This window comes from Bos taurus, chromosome 1 (assembly GCF_002263795.3).
Source record: "Bos taurus isolate L1 Dominette 01449 registration number 42190680 breed Hereford chromosome 1, ARS-UCD2.0, whole genome shotgun sequence".
NCBI classification, from domain to species: Eukaryota; Metazoa; Chordata; class Mammalia; order Artiodactyla; family Bovidae; genus Bos; species Bos taurus.
This window is the reverse complement of record NC_037328.1, coordinates 67,483,812-67,505,251: the sequence shown is the minus strand read 5'-3', so window position 1 is coordinate 67,505,251 and position 21,440 is coordinate 67,483,812. Positions and strand designations below refer to the sequence as shown.

Sequence of the window (21,440 nt, the reverse complement as noted above, 5' to 3'; positions counted from 1 at the left end):
GGCAACCCATCAGCAGGAAGGCAGGGGCTGCAAGGGAGGGTCTGGTCCAGGAAACAGGGCTGTGCCCACAGGCCAACTCCCCTATAAGGCCACCAAAGTGTGCTGCCCAGTGTTGCAGCTCTGGAGACGCCACCTCTGAACTACCCCGAGGAGTGCAGGACCGCTGCAGAACACTGAAGTCCAGATAGCGGAGCGAGGCTGCTCTACTTCCTGTGGAGAAGGACCATGGCTCTGGCAGAAGTGCTAAGCTCAGGGCTGGTGCTACTCATGCGGGGATACAGAGAGCAGGCCTAGTGGGAAAGACAGTCAGGAAAGAGACATGAGTGTCAAAGAGTGAGGCCTGGTTGGTGCCCATCCATGAGAAGCATGCTTGCAAAGATCCGGAGGTTACTGTCATGGGGCGAGAGGAGCTGGTATACAGACCAGCATCTGCACACTGAAAATACGCCCCCACATCCCACACACCATCCCTTCCAGCCAGGGTGAGGAGCAAGCGGCTGCCCAAAGCACTCCCCCCACACACTCCCCAATCCACTCTAGATGCCCTTCCAGCCTGGGCTTGACCACTGCACCATCTCCTGGAGTGGAGACTTAGTCTTCTTTAATGGGAGAGCTGGGAGGGGATGGAGAGAGGAAGACAGAAATAGCCAGAGAAAAGATGCAAATACATTCCAGGAAAACACACCCAAACTAAAACCACAATGATCCAGAAAAAGCTAATGCTTGGTTCCCATAAGCTACAGAATCCCATTTTCCTGACCATCCTAATGCATTTCCCTCCCCTCCCCCACCAAATCAGTCATTGTCCAACAGGCTATCTCGTGATCTGATTCCCCTGTTCCGCTCTCCAGTGGCTGATTGGGGCCAGTACCCCTGCCTCCGTCCTCACCCGCCTGCCCCAGGGTCTCTCCTGGACACACATGACCGAGGAGTGGGGCTCCCCGCCCACCAGTAGAGGACACAGAAGGTGGGAGGAAACGGCATCCACCTTTGGGCTCTGAGGAAATAACCCACACCACCGAACAATTGGTTGAATTTTATTTCAAAATTGTACAAAACGGCCATATGCGGCTATAAAAAACTTCGTCTTCAGAACACGTGGAAATTCAGAAAGAACAACAAAACAGGTATCGTTCACAGTGTAATGGAAAAGCTTTCTCTGAGGCAGAAATTACAACTCTTCCTTCTTCTTTCCTAGTCTCTCATGGTCTCCCTCCCGGAGCGTTCGGATAAAACTGGTAAATCCCAGCTCCTGTAGGGAAGGGGAAGAGGAGAGGACCTGTAACTTCACGAGGATGTGCGCCCTCCCCTTCCGCCCCTTCCCTGACCCTCCACGTGCTCACACTTCTGGACACAGAGAGGCGCCTGAGGGGGTGGCCGGGGCCATGTGGGCAGCATCGGCTTGACTATGGAGAAGCCCTGAAAAGTGGGTGAGGAAATTCTCCCACACCCGGGAACCCTGGAATTCTCTGCCCCCACCCTGCTCTTGGGCCAGGACTTGTATGAGAACCTCTTGGGATTCCCTTCCAGCCGGGCCGGAGCCTTGCCTTCTTGGCTCTGAGCGTCGCAGCTGACTGTGCTATCTGGGAGGCCCCCTCAGTGGCTGTTTCCCTGCCCCCCAGCAGACAGAGCTCGGGGCAGCGCCCCCCGACGACTCACCGTCGGATTGGTGTCATACTTCTCCACAAACTTCCCGTAGTGGTAGTAGTGGAAAGTGGGGTAGGCCTTGACAGCCTCCTGCTGACACAAGTCCTTGTTGTTCTCTTTGACGCAGTCAATAGCGGCACAGGCAATCTGCAGGGAGCAAGGATGCGAGGGTCAGCATGGGGGTCTCCAATCTGAGACCTGAGGCCTGGACCCTCTGTGTGAAGGCTGCACCCGAGGCCCAGATCCTGTGATTTCTGAGCTCCTCCCCAACAGCAGGGACACAATGAACCAAAGCACCCCCAGCCCCATGCTCCACTGAGGCCAACAGCACTTGGGTTTTAATTCTCCAGGCAGACAGGTGAGGAATGCCCTCAGACTACCCTTTAGAATCAAGAGTACAATGTAAAGGAAATTATGACTTGAAAGCATCTGTAAACACTACAAGTTTTTGATACTTTCTGTGAGGCACTGTGGGACTTATTCATTCATCAGCTAATATTTCCTGAACATCTTTTTGGGGAGACAGTGTAGTACCAAGGTCAAGAATAAGAGCTTCGAAGTCAAGTTTTCCATGTGTAAGTCTTGGCTTGGCTGCATATTAACACTTATAGGAAGTCACTTAGCATTTTCATGCCTCAACATCCTCATCTGTAAAATGGAGACAGTACCAATACCCCGGCTATCAGGACATCCTGAAGACTGAGTGAGATAAGTCAGGGGAGGTGAAGGGCACATGGTCAGAGGTCAGTACACGCTAGCTGCCGTTAGAGACACTCTTACTGGCCCAGGACACTGGCTCTGTCCCCAACAGGAGCTCACAATCTGGTCAGGGAGCTGGGTAAAGAGGCAAATCCAAGGCATGACAGGAGGTGTGTGGAGGTGCTCCAGGGTGCCAGGATGGCCTGCAAAGGGGCTCAGAAGCACTCTGCCAAGTTTGCCCCATGGGTGGAGGACTGACGGAGGGGGAGAAGCAGATTCCATCCTAGGGAACACATTCCAAAAGCCAGGACAGAGTTCAACATGACTAAAGCAAACAGGTTTTGGCCAGAAAGAGATTCCTAAATTGGCCACTGCCCTCTTCTTGCCTGTCTAACAAATTCCACATGCTGGGCAGTTTTTCCTTATTTATTGCTCTTTCCCAATAAGAGGGTACAAAGCAGACATGGGGAACTTTTCTCCTGTTGAGGGTCACGGAGCAGGCGGGGAGAGGAGAGGGCTGCTTAATGGCAAGAGCAATCCACAAGCGTTACAGAACAGGGGTGGCACTGATGAAGCCAAGCCTGCTCTGGATGCTACGAGGACAGTGGTGACCTTGACAAAGTCAGCCATCGAGCAACTGACATTCTTACTACAGGAAGGCAGTACAGACACATCACCAGCGAGATCACTGTGGAGTCCAAAGGATGCCCTGAGGAACTAAGAGGGTGCTTGGATAGACCACGGCCAGAGGGGCTGCTTTCACCAGGATGGCCCAGGAGGCCTTTCCAAGGAGCTAACATTTGATCTGAGCCACCAGTGATAAGGCAGCCAGCGGCATGAAGGCCCGAGGGAAGAGCACCCAGCTAGGACCAGCCCATGCCAGGACCCGGGAGAGGAATCGGCGAGGCACCTTGAGGGCCGGAACCCACTCAGGAGCCCACACAGAACTACGACTGTGCTGGAAGTTTAAAACTGCTGAATAGCCGTGACTCACAGGGTTGTCTGGCTGCTGGTTACTCACATTTGGATGGAGGCCCTCTTTCTAGGCAGGAGAGCCCTGCAGGGCACCAAGAGTCATGCTTATTTACCTGTGCCCAGGGCTGACAGGCAGTGAAGAGCGAGCCTTGCATTCTGGTTACCAGTCACTCGTCCCCCACTTACCCACCCTCACGCCGCCCCTCCTCGGCTACACAGCATTCTATACGATGCGACCTCTTAGAGCAGAGTCTGCAAACTGCCCACAATCGCTATTTGACTCTCAGTCCTCTTCTGTTTGGCCCACAGAAAATTTAAAAAAAAAAAAAAAAAGAATCTGACTTAGTCGCCAACCTAGAAAAAGAGCCCAGAGATTTTTATATAAAGTTTGGCTTTCCAGCTTTTCTTTAAAAGCCAAATCTGAGGGCACTTGCCCTGCATCATTCCCATGGGCAATATGTGGCTAGGAAAGTGGGGTAGCTGTCTCCTTCAGGCAGGGTCAGCTTGCTGTCTGTGTCCACACATACCAGCAGGCTTCTGAGAATTCCAGCTCATCCTCTAAAGCCCTTCCTGATTTATTTAGGAATGTGAGGCAGAGGCTCCTCTGGCCATCTTCAGGGCTCCGTTTCTCAAGGCAGGTGCTGAGCGGCCGGCCAGGTGGGAATCATGCACCAGGGCAGCCCTCGTCTAGGGGCTGTCGCTCCCCTGCTAGGCTGTGAAAGTGTTTAATGAGCTTCGCTCCAGGCCGCTACTCTTCCTGCATCCGCTTTAAATTATGAATTTAATCTGTATACATTCCCTGGAGCTGTGGGAAATGTAGTGTATGGTTTTATAAATTGACTAAATAAAAAATGGGTACTTATTCTGAATCCCCTAATATAGCTGCCAGTTACATATCCAAAGTGCTTCTTCCAGCTGCAAAGGCTCCTCAGCTTTCAGTCTCTATAGCAGAAGGGAAACAAGCATGGGCCCTCTACAGGAAGTGGCTTAGACTCTCTGGAAAGAAGGCAGCAAATAAACCTCTCCACGTCTATCCCAATTGCACCTAAGTGCTGCCCCCCTTACACCCCCTCAAGATTTGCACCAGCTCACCCACAGTGCTGAATGTACACTAACTTCTAGATTTGTTCAGTGTCGTGCAACGCCCTGTCCGTCCAGCACTTGCCAATGGCACCTGCAACTCCTGGCTGAAGGGAGCTAGAAATGAGGCAGTGATGGAGAGGCTTGAGGACACCTCGCCTGGTTTCCTTGACCTCCGAGGGGGATGACTCTGTCCCTGCTGAGGTCTCCAGGGACTGAACCTAATTAGCCATGAAGTGATTTGCTCATTAACACACCTGTTCTGGCTTCCCTTCCTCTGTCCCCTCCACTGATCCCCAAGACCACCTCCCCAGAAATCCCCTGCATGGGAGTCCAGGCCCCGATTCCACTTCTGGGAGACCTCTGACAATGCCTATACATTCGGTTCTGATGCTGCCCCTTTCCATCTGGTACTTTGGGCTAGTCATTTAACCTCGCTGACACTCAATCTCCTCATCTGTAAAATGAGAGAGTAATAATATCGAGGTGACTAAACTACTGTGAGGACAATGTAACAAAAGGCTTTAGAAGTAATACCAGCAGAAGAGGAGGAGCACTTAGGAACTATCAAACATGTTACCCAGGTCCTTTATCCAGTCAACATCTACAGAGATTTCAGGCGTCAAGACTCGGGGGGATTCAAGGGCAAATGAGGTCTCTGCCCTCAGGGAGAGCTCCCTTCTATGAACTCGGGGGATGATACACAACACACACCGCACAGCCAGAGCCACCCTAGCTTCACCAGCCAATCACAGAGGGGATCCCGCTGCTCCAGGGCCTGCTCCTGGGATGACCTTGCACCTGGCCGGGGCCGTGCTGAACTGCTGACCCCCTACCCCCACCCCCGCGCTGGGACACTTTGCTGAGCCGTGAGAGATGGGCCCCACTTTGCCAGGCCAGTGGTCAGCCTTCCACTTGAGATCCTTGTCCTCACGGCCACCTCCAGAACGCCTCCTGTTCCAACACTAACAGTGTGCGGCCCTTTCTACCCACAGCATGTCAACTGCTAAAGTCCCCAGTAACCTCCTGGGAGGGGGAGGCTCCCCAGTTAAAATATGAGCTGCCTCATGTGGCTTTATTGATTCAGTAAAATAAATCTCTGCAGGAGCTAATATTGACTTTGGCTATGAAAATGGAAGTGAACAACCAACTGCATATTGATTGGGGAAGGAACAGGGACAAGCTTCTGGGTGGGAAAAAAATGCAATTCTGCCTCACAGGTGGCAGCATGGGGTGTCAGGAAGAATTGGGAGTCAGGAGACCCACTTCTGGCTGTCAGTGACACACAGGGTGTCCCTGAGCAAAAGACACAGCTCCTCCTTTCTGGGCCTTCATCCCTCAGGAGGAGGAGCGGGCTGGACAGGCCAGCAGTCCCTAAACACCAGCCTGTGGTCAGCACAAATTCCTGGAGCCATCCCCCAAGGCTCTGATCTGATAGTTCTAGGATGGCACCCAGCCATTACGGCACCAGCACCCTGGCTGAAAACAGGATGCTTCCTGCTGCTACTGAGAGCCATCTCCAGGAACGCTGGCCTGCCAGCTGCCGGGGACAGAGAGTTAAGTGTGTTCCTGAAAATGGGTGAGGGTGATGCTTGGCTTGGAAGGAGACAAGGAATAACTCTAGGAAAAGGTCAGCAACGTTACTGGCCCAAGTTAAGATAATTAAGCAAAGGCGTATCAGTATCTCAGAGAAGGAGGGGGTCACCATGGAAACAAGACCCCTCTACATCAGCAGGGGGGATGGAGAAGAGAAGGAACAGCCCTCAGCTGCCAATGGTGGGCACAGACAGGCTAGTCTCATGAGGACTGGTGTGATCCCCTCACGGGCTCTGGAGACCTGAGCAGCCAAGGGGTGGGGAACCCCCACTCCGGTCACCCTCGGACCGGACCTTGGTGCCCAGGGCACCAAGTGTTCTGGGTAAAGAATGATGGGAGCTTTGTTGGAGAGACTGCCAGTCCAGCTCTGGTCCTGGGGAGTAAAGGCCTCCCCGAACCAACCCATGCCCACCCTGCAGGGACGAGCAGCCTGGGCTATGCTGGAGCGGCCAGACTGGGAGCAGCCACCCTGCTCAGGTCGAGGGTGGCAGAAGTGGGTGGAGGGGTGAGGGAGACAGAAGACAGGAAGCACCTCCCTGCCATGCCCCTCTCAATGCAAGCCAAGTGGCAGGGAGAGGACAAGTTTCTGTCCTTATATTCCCCCTTGATGGTAAAGGGTGTCTCAAGGGCACAGGCAGGGCTCGCAGGTGACCATGGGACTTCCTGATTCAGGGAAGGTGTCTGGAGTCTGAGGCCTCCCACATGTGCCTGGCTTCCTCTGACTCACTGTTCCTATATAGCTCTCACCACCCCATCACTGCCACCGTGGGGCCAATGCAAGGCGATCTCAGCATCTGTATCCCACCTGCCCCAGCTGCGCCTGACAATTCCACCTGGAAAAATAAGGCAGAGATGTATCGGACTTTGGATTTCGGTGTGTGTGTGTGTGTTTGGGGGGCATTTCAGGGGACAGGTTCCTACGATGGAGTCCCAGACTAGGAAGAGACTTTGAGACCATCTAAACCAGCGCTGTGACTTTAGAAGAAGGAAACGTTGAGACCTGGAGAGTCTTACAGCTCACGCAGCTTAGCAGCAGCGCAGATGCACCAGCCTGAGTTCTGGGGTCTTCTCGCTGCCATATGCCCCTGCAGCCTCGGAGTCTGCCCAGTCTGCTGGAGCTGCCGAGAGCACTGCCTGAGGCCCCCTCCCTGTGCTCTAAGCCGATCTGCAGCTCTAGTTTGTTAATTTTCTGCTTCATCGGTCAGCAGCTGCAGGAGCCTTTCACTTAGGCGGGATGAGGCTCCGTTCCCATGGCCTTGCTCTCCTCCACCTTGGCCGCCTCCAGTTGACTTTTGTGGGATATTTTTATTTGTACTTTTAATTATACAAGTAGTGCATGACTACAAATCCTACCGTAAAAAGATGTGAGCATTAAAAAAGAATGAACAAATGACCCCTTTACCACCCCCTCCTTCAAGGAAGGGCTGTAACGGTTCAGTGTATCCCTTTCAGTCGATTCTGCAGCATAAATGCAGCCAGCTCTATCCTGCCTTCTAAACAGGATGTCCTGGTTGCCAGAAATCCCTATGTCTCAGCAGAAGCTGCTTGGGGAGGGCGACCTGAACAGAAGGGAGGAAGGTGTGGGCACTGGTGGTAATGGGAAGCTGGAGATGGGACAGGAGATGAAGAGGAAGGGTATCCTTACCTTTCGGTCATCTTTGAAGGCATCAGCAGCGGCAGTAAAGTGTGGAATGGCCTTCTTACAGTGCGGGCACCCTGTGTGAGAGGGAAGGAGAGAGCCTTGCACATGGAGCCTCCAGAGAGGCCTTTGCAGGAGTTTCTCTCCTCCCAGCAGACTTCAGGGTTCATCTGACTCCCACCCACTGCACACCCACCGTCAGGGTTCAGGCATCAACCCCACCACTCGAACTCTCCATTGTGCGTCTGCTGTCCGCACGAGGGCTCTGCAGGAGGCCTGTGCCAGAGTGAGGTTCACTCTTGCCTGGGACCTCCCACCCCATACCCTCCCACCCCACACCCACCCCCAAGGCTGGGGGTGGGGGACACAGACACTGTGGTCTTGCTCTGCAAGCTCCTTGCACGGAGGGCTGCCCTCAGGGTTCAGAAGAGCCTGATCCAGGGTGCAGCGGGAGCTTCGGGCTTAGAAGAGGAGGACATGTGCTCTGGCCTCTCGGAGCCTGTTATGAAGCTCCTTCTTGTGCCCCAGTGACAATGGCAGAGTTCGCCACTTCACGACTGAAAAGGCGCATGTGGGAAAGTGGAGGGTGGGAGCAAGCACTCTGCCTGACTCGGGCAGCTCATGCACTGCTGTTGATTCCCACATTCCCCCCAGCCCTCACCCCCGGACCGAGGACCCCTGGTTGTCATGCTGTCCTTCCACTCCTGCCCTAGAGTCTGCCTGAACTCTGGATCCAGGAACGGGAGCGTTGAGGTCAGGCTAAGAGGAGGACAAACTGCCGGAGTCCCTGCCGCTTCTCAGGGCCTGGGTTCCCGACCCGGGGAAGAGAACCATAGCTCCAGAGGCCCTGAATGGGACAGTGGGATGTGTGCTGCCCCGAGCCCTTCCGGTTCAAGCGACAGGTCCCCGGCATGGGGCCCACCTGCGTGCGGCCTCTTTCTCCTGTCTTGGCAAGCCCAAGACACCGTTCTCCAGGAAGGAAGCCCAAGAAACTGAAGGCTGCTCTGGCCCAAACCCGCTTTTCCAGCCTTCCCCTCAGCTTTGGTCCACTAAAACCCAAACCCACCTCTCCCTACCGCTCTCCAGACACTGAACCCAACTGCCAAAAAAACAGAACTGCTTTGAGGGAAGGAGTTCCCTGACTGTGGTAATTAATTCTGATCAAAACACAGGTGGGAGAGGCCAGATGCACCCTGGGGAGCCCGGGCTCCAGCCAACTTCTTGACCAACAGTCGGACCAGGCCTTCGGGCCCTCCCACAGCCTTGGGGAAGCCAAGGCAGAGAACAGAGACAGCCTGGCTCATCTGCTCTCTCTCTTTTTAAAATAAGGTAATAATGACTGGCATTTCAAAGGGTTTGTGAAACCAAATTAAGGCAGAGCTACAACTTTAATTTGAATTTAGCACGTGAGCTGGTTTCTGAGATGGGCGGGACCACCCACATGGCCTGGCTAGTGGAGTGGCCAGATGGCCCCAGAGCAGCATGGATGGTGGTGATGGGAGGATTTTCCCAACATCCATCACAGGAGTAGAGATGAGAGCTGGGCTGGTCACAGTTACACCAGAACTGAGACAAAGTACTGAGCACAGCCTAACTCATGGCAGATGCCAATGGCGATTATAAGAACACGGTACTAATTTTTCCCAATAGAGGGAAGAATGGCTCAAATTCATGCAAATATCAATACTACAAAGGAATGACAGTATAGAGCTTTGAAAACATTTAAAGAGCAAAATATACTGGTCGAGAGTTCATCAAAGTGTGCCCTGCAGTACCTAGAGGTCCCCTGTGAGTGGCACGTGAATGTCCACTAAGACATCAGGCTGGCAGGAAATAAGCTACTCCCTTCCCCCAAATCTGTATCACTACTAATTTCTCCTTTTTAACTTCTCTGCTTACTGAAAGCATAAAGGTCACTGTCAGTTTAGTGCAAATTCCTGCTACCATCAATTTAAAGCATCCAGGCCTCAGATTAATGGCCTTCTGCTACATCTCATTTTCTCATTACCCAAAAGAACGAGCATGGCAGATGAATAACTAGAGGGGAGGTTGTTTTAGAAAGGGCATGAAGATGTTCCCCAGACATGTCAGGTGGGCCAGAAGAGGCATGATTTTTTAATATGGGCTCTTTAAAAAGGCACCACCTCTGTGTCGCAGGAAACTAAAGCAGCCTCCCAGAGTTGGGAGAGAGGAACAAAGACCAAGGACAGGACAGAAAATTCCAATTCCAACTCAGCCAAGCTGGCCTAAGAGGGGCAGTCACCATGACCAGACCATTCAGAGCAAACAGAGGGGCTTGGAACAGGAGAGAACAACAAAACAGCAGGAGAAGAGCTGTGTAGAAACTATGGGGGGAGGATGTGGGGGGAGGTGGGATACAGGGGGACAGGCAAATGGGTGCTTGCTTTTTATTTTCCACCTACCTTTATCAGGTATGTGACCTTTCTGCAGTATTTAGATTCTTTATATACAAATTAAGTATATGTTACAGTCCATGGGGTAGCAAAGAGTCAGACATGACTGAGTGACTAACCCTTTTACTTCACTTCACTATACACTAAATAAGAATATATTATACGCTATACACTAAGGCAATGGCACCCCACTCCAGTACTCCTGCCTGGAAAATCCCATGGACGGAGGAGCCTGGTAGGCTGCCGTCCATGGGGTCACTGAGGGTTGGACACGACTGAGCAATTTCACTTTCACTTTTCACTTTCATGCATTGGAGAAGGAAATGGCAACCCACTCCAGTGTTCTTGCCTGGAGAATCCCAGGGATGGGGGAGCCTGGTGGGCTGCCGTCTATGGGGTCACACAGAGTCGGACACGACTGAAATGACTTAGCAGTGGCATACACTATGTTATATACACTTATATAAGAATATATTATTTTATTGCTATTTTATTGCCAAGAAAAAGAAATGCAAAAAGGCAAAATGGTTGTCTGAGAAGGCCTTACAAATAGCTGAGAAAAGAAAAGAAGCTAAAGGCAAAAGAAAAAAGGAAAGATATACCCATTTGAATGCAGAGTTCCAAAGAATAGCAAGGAGAGATAAGAAAGCCTTCCTCAGTGATCAGTGCAAAGAAATAGAGGAAAACAATAGAATGGGAAACACTAGAGATCTCTTCAAGAAAATTAGCGATACCAAGGGAACATTTCATGCAAAGATGGGCACAATAAAGAACAGAAATGGTATAGACCTAATAGAAGCAGAAGATATTAAGAAGAGGTGGCAAGAACACCCAGAAGACATATGCAAAAAAGATCTTCATGACTCAGATAACCACAATGATGTGATCACTCACCTAGAACCGGATATCCTGGAATGCAGGCTTTAGGAAGCATCACCAGGAACAAAGCTAGTGGAAGTGATGGAATTCCAGCTGGGCTATTTCAAATCCTAAAAGATGATGCTGTTAAAGTGCTGCACTCAATATGCCAACAAATCTGGCAAACTCAGCAGTGGCCACAGGATCGGAAAAGGTCAGTTTTCATTCCGATCCCAAAGAAAGGCAAAGACAAAGAATGTTCAAACTACTGCACAATTGCACTCATCTCACACACTAGCAAAGTAATGCTCAAAATTCTCCAAGCCAGGATTCAACAGTACGTGAACCGTGAACTTCCAGATGTTCAAGCAGGATCTAGAAAAGGCAGAGGAACCAGAGATCAAATTGCAAACATCTGCTGGATCATCAAAAAAGCAAGAGAGTTCCAGAAAAACATCTACTTCTGCTTTATTGATTATCCCAAAGCCTTTGACTGTGTGGATCACAACAAACTGTGGAAAATTCTGAAAGAGATGGGAATACCAGACCACTTGACCTGCCTCCTGAGAAATCTGTATGCAGGTCAAGAAGCAACAGTTAGAACCGGACATGGAATAACAGACTGGTTCCAAATCAGGAAAGAAGTATGTCAAGGCTGTATATTGTCACCCTGCTTATTTAACTTATATGCAGAGTACATCATGAGAAATGCCAGGCTGGAGGAAGCACAAGCTAGAATCAAGACTGCAGGGAGAAATATCAATAACCACAGATATGCAGATAACACTACCCTTATGGCAGAAAGCAAAAAGAACTAGAGAGCTTCTTGATGAAAGTGAAAGAGGAGAGTGAAAAAGCTGGCTTAAAACTCAACATTCAAAACATGAAGATCATGGCATCTGGTTCCATCACTTCATGGCAAATAGATGGGGAAAAAATGGAAACAGTGACAGACTTTATTTTCTTGGGCTCCAAAAGCACTGCAGATGGTGACTGCAGCCATGAAATTAAAAGATGCTTGCTCCTTCGAAGAAAAGCTATGACCAACCTAGACAGCATATTAAAAAGCAGGGACATTACTTTGCCAACAAAGGTCCGTCTAGTCAAAGTTATGGTTTTTCCAGTGGTCATGTATGGATGTGAGAGTTGGACCATAAAGAAAGCTGAGCGCTATAAGAATTGATGCTTTTGAACTGTGGTGGTGGTGAAGACTCTTGAGAGTCCCTTGGACTGCAAAGAGATCAAACCAGTCCACCCTAAATTAAATCAGTCCTGAATATTCATTGGAAGGACTGATGCTGAAGCTGAAACTCCAATACTTTGGCTACCTGATGCAAAGAACTGACTCCTTGGAAAAGACCCTGATGCTGGGAAAGATTGAAGGGAGGAGGAGAAGGGGACAACAGAGGATGAGATGGTTGGATGGCATCACCAATTTGATGGACATGAGTTTGAGCAAGGTCCGGGAGCTGGTGATGGACAGGGAAGCCTGGCGTGCTATACAGTCCATTTGGTTGCAAAGAGTCGGACACAACTGAGAGACTGAACTGATTTTATTGCTGAAAACATTTTAAAGATTTTTTTCCATTAGGTAGTCCCCTCCCCCCTGCTCCTGTCCAGTGATGAACACACATCTCAGAGCCCAGAGCAGAGCTCAGGGCAGGACATGGCAGCAAGAGAGATGGGAGACTCCAGACACCAAGCCCTCTGCCAACAGCTGAGTCGCTCAGCAACAGGTCCTGCATGGATCACATTTAGTTATTTCTCATTGGTATGGACTGTGAGACTTTTGAGGTGGGCAGGGACCGGGCATCTTTCCCAAGTATCCTGGGTCCCAAACATGAAGCACAAAGCTGTTACTTTAAGGAGGTCATTAGCACCCCCTCAGGGTAGGTGTCCCCACTGAGGTCTGGGGGCAAGGGAAGAGAATTTGGAGAAAGTATTCAGTCTGGATTCTCTCAAGTCTACCCCATGGCTGGTCAAAGGCTCTCTCTCCAGCCAGGTTCTCACCAGGTGCTGGGAAGTAACTACCCTCTGAATCAGGATTGTGACTAAGACAGGGTATCAGCCCAGGCCGCGGGCAGGGCTCCATCATCACTAACTTGCTGCCAAGCTTCAGGCAAGTCAGGCATCTCCTGGTCTCAGTGCTGCACCCCCAACTCTGCCTGGAAGGAAGATAGCTTCTTAAGATCCACACAGTCTTCTGGACTTACTCTCAGGACAGAGGAGGACAGGAGGAAGCTCTGCAAAGGACTGAAAGAGCGCAAGGCCCACTTGCAGAAGAAAAGGCACAACCAGAGGAAGCGTCAGCCACAGGAGGGCGGGGTTGGAGGCTAGGCCAGGAGGCGACCTGCCTGGACAGTGAGAGCTGAGCAGACCTTCCTCACTGGAGAGGAAGGCACGGGAGGCTAGGACTAGACTGAGCCGCCTGCTTCTCTGTGGAGTGCAGCTTTGTTATCCCCATTCCATTACACTAAGCTATAACCTGGGGGAGAAAGGGCAGAGCAAGAAATTCAAGAGCCTTTCCTTTACGAATCAGTGAACACACAATTCGAGATCACAAACACCTACATCAGCAGACACGTCATTCCCTCAACTTAAGCTTTGATTAAAATGGGGATCCTGGTGGGGAGCTCTGAGCAAATGTGACTGAACTTCCACCACAGCTTCAACCCCATGGCTTCAGAGCCATTCAGGAAGGTCAGGGAGAGGAGGCTGGGCTGGCGGTGCTCAGGAAGATAGGAACACAGAGGCCTAATGAGGCGGGCTGAATTCCCAGCTAAGAAGTGCCAGGGTTCAAAGGTGAAGTCAATGGCTGGAGGGATGGAGGGAGCCAGATGGGGAGAGTCCAGGGACGTGAGGTGGCTGAGTAATCATTAATACAAGGCAGGCCCCAGGCACAGGCAGAAGCAGAGGGCTTTAGGACTGTTGTGAGAACAGAACCCAACCGAGCCAGCCCTGGATTCTCAAGGACCTCAGCCAGGAATGAAACTAGAGCCCTGCTCACAGCAAAAATGGCCCAGGGTTGGCTTGCGGCTGCCCAGGTCCCCAGGGGATCTTCTCACCCCATCCTTCACCCCTCGGCGACCACCCCAGAGACTTACATGGGGCGTAGAACATGACCAAGGCGTGCTTCTTCCGCTTCAGGGTCTCCCGGAAGTTGTCCCCAGACAGATGCAACACGCTGGTCTGCTGCTCTTCCCAGGCGGGGTCTGGGGGTGGCGGGGACTCGGGGCTAAAGGAATCGGAGTGGAGGGGAGAGAGTCACTGGGAGAAATGCTTCCACCACCCCCCCAACCACTCAGGGGAGCACATAAGAGAAAATCACTTTGCATCCTTTCCAAAACTGAATTCAAATCCTCAGTTTAAACAGAAAGAAAAGTGAACTGTCTGCAAAGATTCCCTCCAAGGAGCCTCTTAAGAAGCCATTTTGTGAAGGTGTGAAGGACCTGAGCCTGTTTTGGGGACAAGGAGCCTCTCCAGTCGTCTCCTCGCCCTGGGGAGAACCCCAGCACCTGGGCTCCCTCTTTCCCTCCCTCCTGCCTCTTCTGGTACCCTAAGCACTCCGTGATCTTCTGCTCCCGAGCCTTTGTTCTGGTGGAGACAGCATGAGCCAAAGAGTGAGGTAGGGTCTGCATTCAAATCCAGATTACCGATCACCTGCGTGACCTTAGGTTAAGTTACCAAATCCTTCTGAGCTTCCACTTTCTTTTCTGTTAAATGAGTACAATGATACCTACTTCCTGGGATCCTTAAGAAGAACAGAGACAGAGCATGTAAAGCACCTAGTCGGTCAAGCAACTAACAGTTGCTAAGAGCCTGTAAGCACTCATACAGGACAGGCATTCGATAAAGGTTCACAATTTTTCAGGCTACTTCTGTCCACTGGTCCCTCCACTCTGCCTCACAGAAGTATAGATCTCCAGGGTCTTTTAAAGCCCTTGCTGCCCTTGACCCCCTTCCTACAATCGTGCTTCTCTCTCCCTTCTCTGAGAAGTGGCTCTGGGGAGTGGTCCAGAACCCATGCTGCCACATCCACTCCCTGCCTGCACTCCCTTCTTCTCCTGGTGCCACACAGCTCCTGCCCACCAGACCTCAGGCCTCGTACCCAGCGAAGGCAGCAAAGCGCAGTGCCAGCTGCCCCAAGTTCACGCTCATCTTTCAGAAGCCCTCCTTCCAGGCACCTGCAGAGACCCCATCCACCTTCCCCAAAGCCCATTCTCTTCTTCTGGTTCCATCTCCATGCTCCTGCAATTCTCAAAAGGTTTCATCCATCTGCGTGGCTTCCATAACGCCCTAGGCTGAGGATGACTCGAGCCCTGACCTCTCATCCAAGCCCATTTCCAGGTGTTCTCCCAGTATTTCCACCTGGAGGTCCAACTGTCACCCCAATCCCAACAAGGTTTAGAACTGCTCCCCTTCTTCCACACCTCCCGAAACAGTTTTCTTCCCCACCTTCTTCGTTTGGTTAATGGCACCCCTGCTCTTGTGACCAAGACTGGCCTCTCCCAGCCTTCCTGTCTTGCCCCGTTCTTTGCCCTCCAGATCCCCTCATACACCCTGGGTTCCTCAGCTGACACCACCCACCAACCCTCTGCTCTGCTCTGTCCCAGGATCCTGCTTCCCTGGGCTGGTCTGCTGGTGGGCACATCTTAGTCACCTGATTGGGTCACTCGTGCACAAGCCTAGAGGCGCCATCAACCTCACCCAACACCATCTGCTCACCCTCCTGCTGGTGGCCTCAGCCCCTCATCATCTCAAAGCATCTGCTGTTAAATGATGCTCTGCCTGGTGGATTCCTTTTGAGCTCCCAAAGAACCACAATTTGTCCCAAGGAAAGGCACTTCACCTCTTTGAACCAAGGAAATAGGGATAGGCCTCGGTAGGATCTGAGTATAAAATGGGGCAACAGTTATACAAGCATGCTGCCAAGGCTGGGAGGTTCCAGCACTTAGGTGGCAGCACCATCAGTTACTGCACCACATGAGAACTGGCATCAATAACAAACACCATGCACAATAATCCAATTTAATTCTCTGAACAAGTCTATGGGAAAAGTATTGTCTCCACTTTACAGATGGGAAGCTGGGGCTTAGCAGGGTCAAGTAAACGGCCCAGGGTCATGATCTGAGTGCAGGGTTCTCAGACTCCGAAGCCCACACTCTTACCCTCGTGCTTCTTCAGGTGGTGACTAGGACAGGAAGGACAGAGACCCTCCATGCTCGCCATCTGTGTCCAGTCCTCTGGACCAAGGATTGGCAATGATCAACCCTCTGGTTCCCCCAGCCCTCTAACCACAGTGCAAGCACCAGACACCTCACCTGAGCCCCTGCCCTGCCCAGTCCTTCCCAGGGAACCAGCCCTGGCAGCAGAGTGAGGCCAGAGAGGTGGGTGTGAAGAGCAACCTGCCTCCTGCACCAGAGGACCGGCAGACAGAGCGTCTCAGTCCTCTTGGAGATGAACCACTGCTCCCTCTGGTCCTAAGACAAGGCCTGGCTACTGAGCATCCACCCCTAGTGATCAGCAGGAGACTGGAGGGGCTGAGACCAGGACCTGACCAGTCCATTCACCTCTTGCCAGGAGCCTCTCCTGAACCAAGTGGAAACTTTGCTCCTGTTCCATAAGTTGGTGTTTCTCAAAACCCCAACTAATTTCTTTCATTCACATTTTCCGAATCAAAGGTTCAGAATCTGTACTTCAATAAGCACCTCAACACCAGGTAATGTTTACACACATCCAAGTTTGAGGACCAGTGTTCTGACAAAGTAACTGCCCCTGGATGCTGCTATTTTGCACAGTTCTCACATCACTGGGTGACTCTCAAGTCTTGGTTCTCACACGGGCATGATTATGCCACACACCAGGGGCCTCTGCAAAGGCTGGAGAGTGTCTTCTTTGACTTTACCTTTCCCTCAGTGCAGAAATGGGGCAGTATTCTCAGATATTCAAGTTACGTATAGGTGTGATTCTCGGGGGAGGGGTGAGGACAGGAGAAAGCACTTGTGTGGTGGCCCAGTTAGTCCCCTCGCAGGAGGGGGACAGGCTAATAACTGCAGGTTCCAAAGTCCTCGAATGAACAATTGCAAGGCTCCTCATGATGTTTTTTGGACTTGCCAGCTGCCATGGAGTGAACTGTGTCTCCTACCCCAAATTCTTATGCTGAAGTCCTAATCCCAAATACCCTAGAACGGGACTGTATGTGGAGAGAGGGTCTTTAGAGAGGTAAGTTAAAATGAGGTCATTCGGGTAGACCCTCATCTGATCTCACGGGTGTCCTTTATAGACGAGGAGATTAGGACACGGCTGGGGGAAGACCATGTGAGAACACGCAGATGGCCACAGAGAGGCTCAGGGAAAGCAACACCCCCGATGTCTTATCTGGTCTCTAGAATTGTAAAAACAAAACAAAACAAAACAAAAAAAATAACTCCTGCTATTAAGCCACCTGGCCTGTGGTCCTGGCAGTGGCAGCCCTCACAAACTAACACTCAGGCAGAGGGAGCCCTTCAACCCTTTCTTTTCAACCTGAAACCACCAGGGGCCGCCCCATGGACACTACTGAAGGCCCAGAATTGGGCCCCTGGAGTCCAGCTCTGGACGTGAAGAGCTGGGTTTCCTTTGTCCACTCACAAGGAATGGCATAAAGTGTATATGATGAAACCTGGGGCTAGCACACTGGGGAAGGGTGTCCTAATAAAGAATCACATGGCTTCCTGCAGCTGACGCCACCACACCTAGAAAGGTTACTGTGACCTGCTGGATGAGGACACGGGGTCAGCACACCCGAGGTGCCCTGAGGATTGGGAAGCCCTATCTGTCTTGGCTCCTAGGCCCTGAGCCAAGGTCAGCAGCTCCTAAGTGTACTTCATCTCCTCAAGGCCCTGTCCAGCGGCCAACAGCCAGGGACCAGCACGTGCTATCGAGACCATCAGACTCACTTTCGCATCCACTCGATGAAGCTCTTCTTTGTTCTGAGCGCAGGCACTGCATACTTCTCCCCATTCTTAAAATATTTGAGTGTAGGAAACTCGGCAATGTGGAATCGTTCTGCCAGGGCCTTGTTGACGGTGGCATCGACAGCTGCAAGGACACCAGAGCTCTGGGACGGGGGAGAGGCCAACCATGCATGACACCCTCAGACGCGGTGCTGGCAGAAGAGGAGCCCGGACGCCGGCCCCAGCCCACCCTGGGCCTGTCAGAACCTCATGGGGCGGGAACTCCATACATCCCAGGAACAACTGGACACTGGCATGTCCACCAATCTCATTTGTGGCCTGGAGTAGACTGTGGCAGTTCCCGATAGGCAAGGTCCCACAGAAAAAGAACCATGGGGCTTCATCCCAGAGCCCATGACCTTGGCATAGGTCACCTGGATGGGTACCTCCAGGTACATTCCTCTGAACCAGACCCCATGGTCTCTGAGCACTGCTCCACCCCTGGTAGGAGCCCCACCTGCTTGACTAAGACACATCTACTCAGGGACAGAGAAGGCCTGCAGGGCTCCATGGAGCTGGGGAGCTGCTTGGAGCTGGGGAGCTGCTACAGAGCTTGCAGGGGAAAGTTGTCCTAAGGGTTCGTATTACTGAATGATACGAATTTAGTAGAGAGCAACGGGGGAGGTTAAGGAAAGAAAGCTTACATCTCCTTCTCCGTGGAGGACTTCTGCTGCACTCTCAAACTCTGGCTTCATTTTCTTACAGTGTCCACACCCTGTGGGAAGAAATCAAGAGAAACCATCCCCATGGCATGGAGGCTCCAAGGATGTCTCCTGCCTCCGGAAAACGGCTGGGTCCTAGTACTAGATATCAGGGGTACCCAGGAGAAAAGAATAACAGTACCAGCTCAGAGAAAAGAAAGCTTTCACCTGATCCACTGGGGGTGGGAGGGGCACAAGAGGCAAAAATGAATCAACTGCATCAACAATACTGGTGATACGTATATATATAGGTCCCATGTGCCAGGCCCTGCTCCAGGTGACTGTCTGTATGAACTATGTTATCTACAAGGTCTGAACTATGTTATCTCCATTTTATAGATGAGAAAGCTGAGGCACTGAGAGGGTGGATGACTGCCCAAGGTTCATACACAGCCACACGTCACACAGCTGGGCTGAAAACCCAAGCAATCTAGCTGGAGGCCACGGCCACCAGCAGCGTGTGCTTCCTAGCACCATGCAGGCAGACGTGAACTGGGCCTTGAACTGAGAATAAGAATTCACAAAAGCAAGAGAATGGGGGAAAAATCAAGTTCTGACTGTCCCCACAAGGGAGGTGGTATGATCTGACAAGCACTTGTCATTTCCAAACAAATGGCATTTTCTTGGGATAGACTGCTTTGCTTTGCCCTCTTCTCCTTACAACCACTTGAATGCAATAATGCTACAAATAATAACATTTGATACATTAAAAAGGAAGCCCCACCTACTTTCTGTAGGTGATAACAGGACACTTTTAAATTGCTTTCATTTTAGCAGAAAGAGAATTTTCTAGCATCTCGGCAAAGGGGGCTATGAGGCCAGTAGGACCAGACTGGTTCAGCTGGAGACCGCTCTCAAGGGAAAGCTGGCTGGGGTGGGTACACACAGACAAGGCTAATTGGATACAGGGACGTGACCTGGCCTTCTTGCGGTGTGTGCTGCTGCTTGGGAGCTTAGAGCACCATGATTCTACTACTGATTATTGGGAAAAAGCAAGACAAGAAAGGAAGATACGTGGAGACCAAGCAGCCTGCTATTACTAAAAAATCAACAGGTCAATAAAGAATTAAAGAGGCTATCAGAAAATACCAAGGCATGGAAACACAACTTTCCAAAATCTATGGGATGCAGAAAAGCAGTTCTGAGACTTAAGTTTATAATGATAAAGGGGAACTTCAAGAAACATCTCAAATAAACAACCTAATCTATCATCTAAAGGAATTAGAAAAAGAACAAGCAAACTTAAAGGTCAGTTGAATGAAGAAAATAACAAAGATCAGAGAGGAAACAAATAAGACAAAGACCAAGAAAACAATACAAAAGATCAATGAAACCAAGAGTTGGCTTTTTTTAAAAGATAAACAAAATTAATAAACCTTAGCCAGGCTCACTAAGGAAAAAAGAGGACTCAAGTAAATGAAAGAGGAGAAATAACAACCAGTTATCAGAGATATGAAAAAATCTACTATGGTTATACACCAAAACCTAGAAAAAATGAACAAATTTCTAGAAACATAATCCTTGGAGACTGAATGAGGAAGAAACAGGCAATCTGAACATACTGATCACTACTAGTGAAGTTGAATTCATAAAAAAAAAAAAAAAAAAAAACTTTCAGCAAACAAAAGTCCAGGACCAGATAGCTTCACAGGGTAATTCTACCAAACATGTAAAGAAGAGCTAATATCTATTCTTCTCAAACTAGCTCCTGAAAATGGAAGAGAATGGAACACTTCCCAAATTCTTTCTACAAAGTCACCATTACCCTGACACTGATACCAGGTAAAAGCACTACAAACAAACTACAAACTAACTTTCTGATGAATACAGATGTAATATACTCTCTACAAAATCTGAGCAAACCAAATTCAACAATATATATAAAGAATCATACAGTATGATCAAGTGGGATTTATTACAGGGATGAAAGGATGGTTTAATATCTGCAAATAAATCAATGTGATACAACATATTAACAAAAAGACCATGTCAATAGATGCAGAAAAAGCATTTGACAAAATTCAACGTACATTCTTGATAAAAACTCTCATCGAAGCTGGCACAGAGGCAACACAGCTCAACAAAATAAATGCCATTCATGACAAAGTCACAGCTAACATCACTCAGCAGTGAAACGCTGAAAGCCTTTCCTCTAAAATCAGGAATAAGACAAAGATGTCTCCTCTCACCACTTTTATTCAACATAGTCCTAGCCATAGCAATCAGACAAGTAAAAGAAATAAAAGGCATTCAAACTGGAAAGGAAATAAAATCATCACTATTTACATATGACATGAAACTACATATAGAAAACCCTAATGTCTCTACCAAAAAACTATTAGAACAAACAAATGAGTTCAGTAAAGTTGTAGGATATAAACTTAATACACAGAAATATGTCATTGTCTTTATACTAATAACAAACTATCAGAAAGAAAAAGCAAGAAAACAATCCTGTTTAAAAACTGTATTGAAAAGAATAAAATATCTAGGAATAAACTTAAGGAGATGAAAGACCTATATTCTGAAACTATAAAACAATGATGACAAATTGAAGATGATACACAGAGATGGAAAGATGACCTGTGTTTGTGGATTAGAAGATTAATTAATTATTAAAATGTCCATACTACCAAAGCAATCTACAGGTTTAATACAATCCCTATCAAAATGCCTATGACATTTTTCAGAGTTAGAATAAATAATCCTAAAATTTATATGGAACCACAAGAGACCCTGAATTGCCGAGGTCATCTTGAGAAAAAAGAACAAAGCAGCTGGAGATACCACACTCCCTGACTTCAGACAACACTGCAAAACTGCAGTAATCAAAACA

General features: G+C 49.9%; 1 protein-coding gene across 1 annotated transcript in view; it reads right to left on the bottom strand.

The window, feature by feature from the left end:
• Positions 1–1,021: 1,021 nt before the first annotated feature.
• PDIA5 (protein disulfide isomerase family A member 5) overlaps positions 1,022–21,440 on the bottom strand; it is a 92,765-nt gene continuing 72,346 nt past the window's right edge. The window contains exons 12-17 of the mRNA NM_001046091.2: positions 18,548–18,618; positions 17,847–18,007; positions 14,013–14,143; positions 7,643–7,713; positions 1,660–1,794; positions 1,022–1,252 (exon numbers count right to left, since the gene is read on the bottom strand). Of these exons, the coding sequence (NP_001039556.1) occupies positions 1,172–1,252; positions 1,660–1,794; positions 7,643–7,713; positions 14,013–14,143; positions 17,847–18,007; positions 18,548–18,618 (650 nt within the window). The 3' untranslated portion in view covers positions 1,022–1,171. The remainder of the gene's footprint in view (positions 1,253–1,659; positions 1,795–7,642; positions 7,714–14,012; positions 14,144–17,846; positions 18,008–18,547; positions 18,619–21,440) is intronic.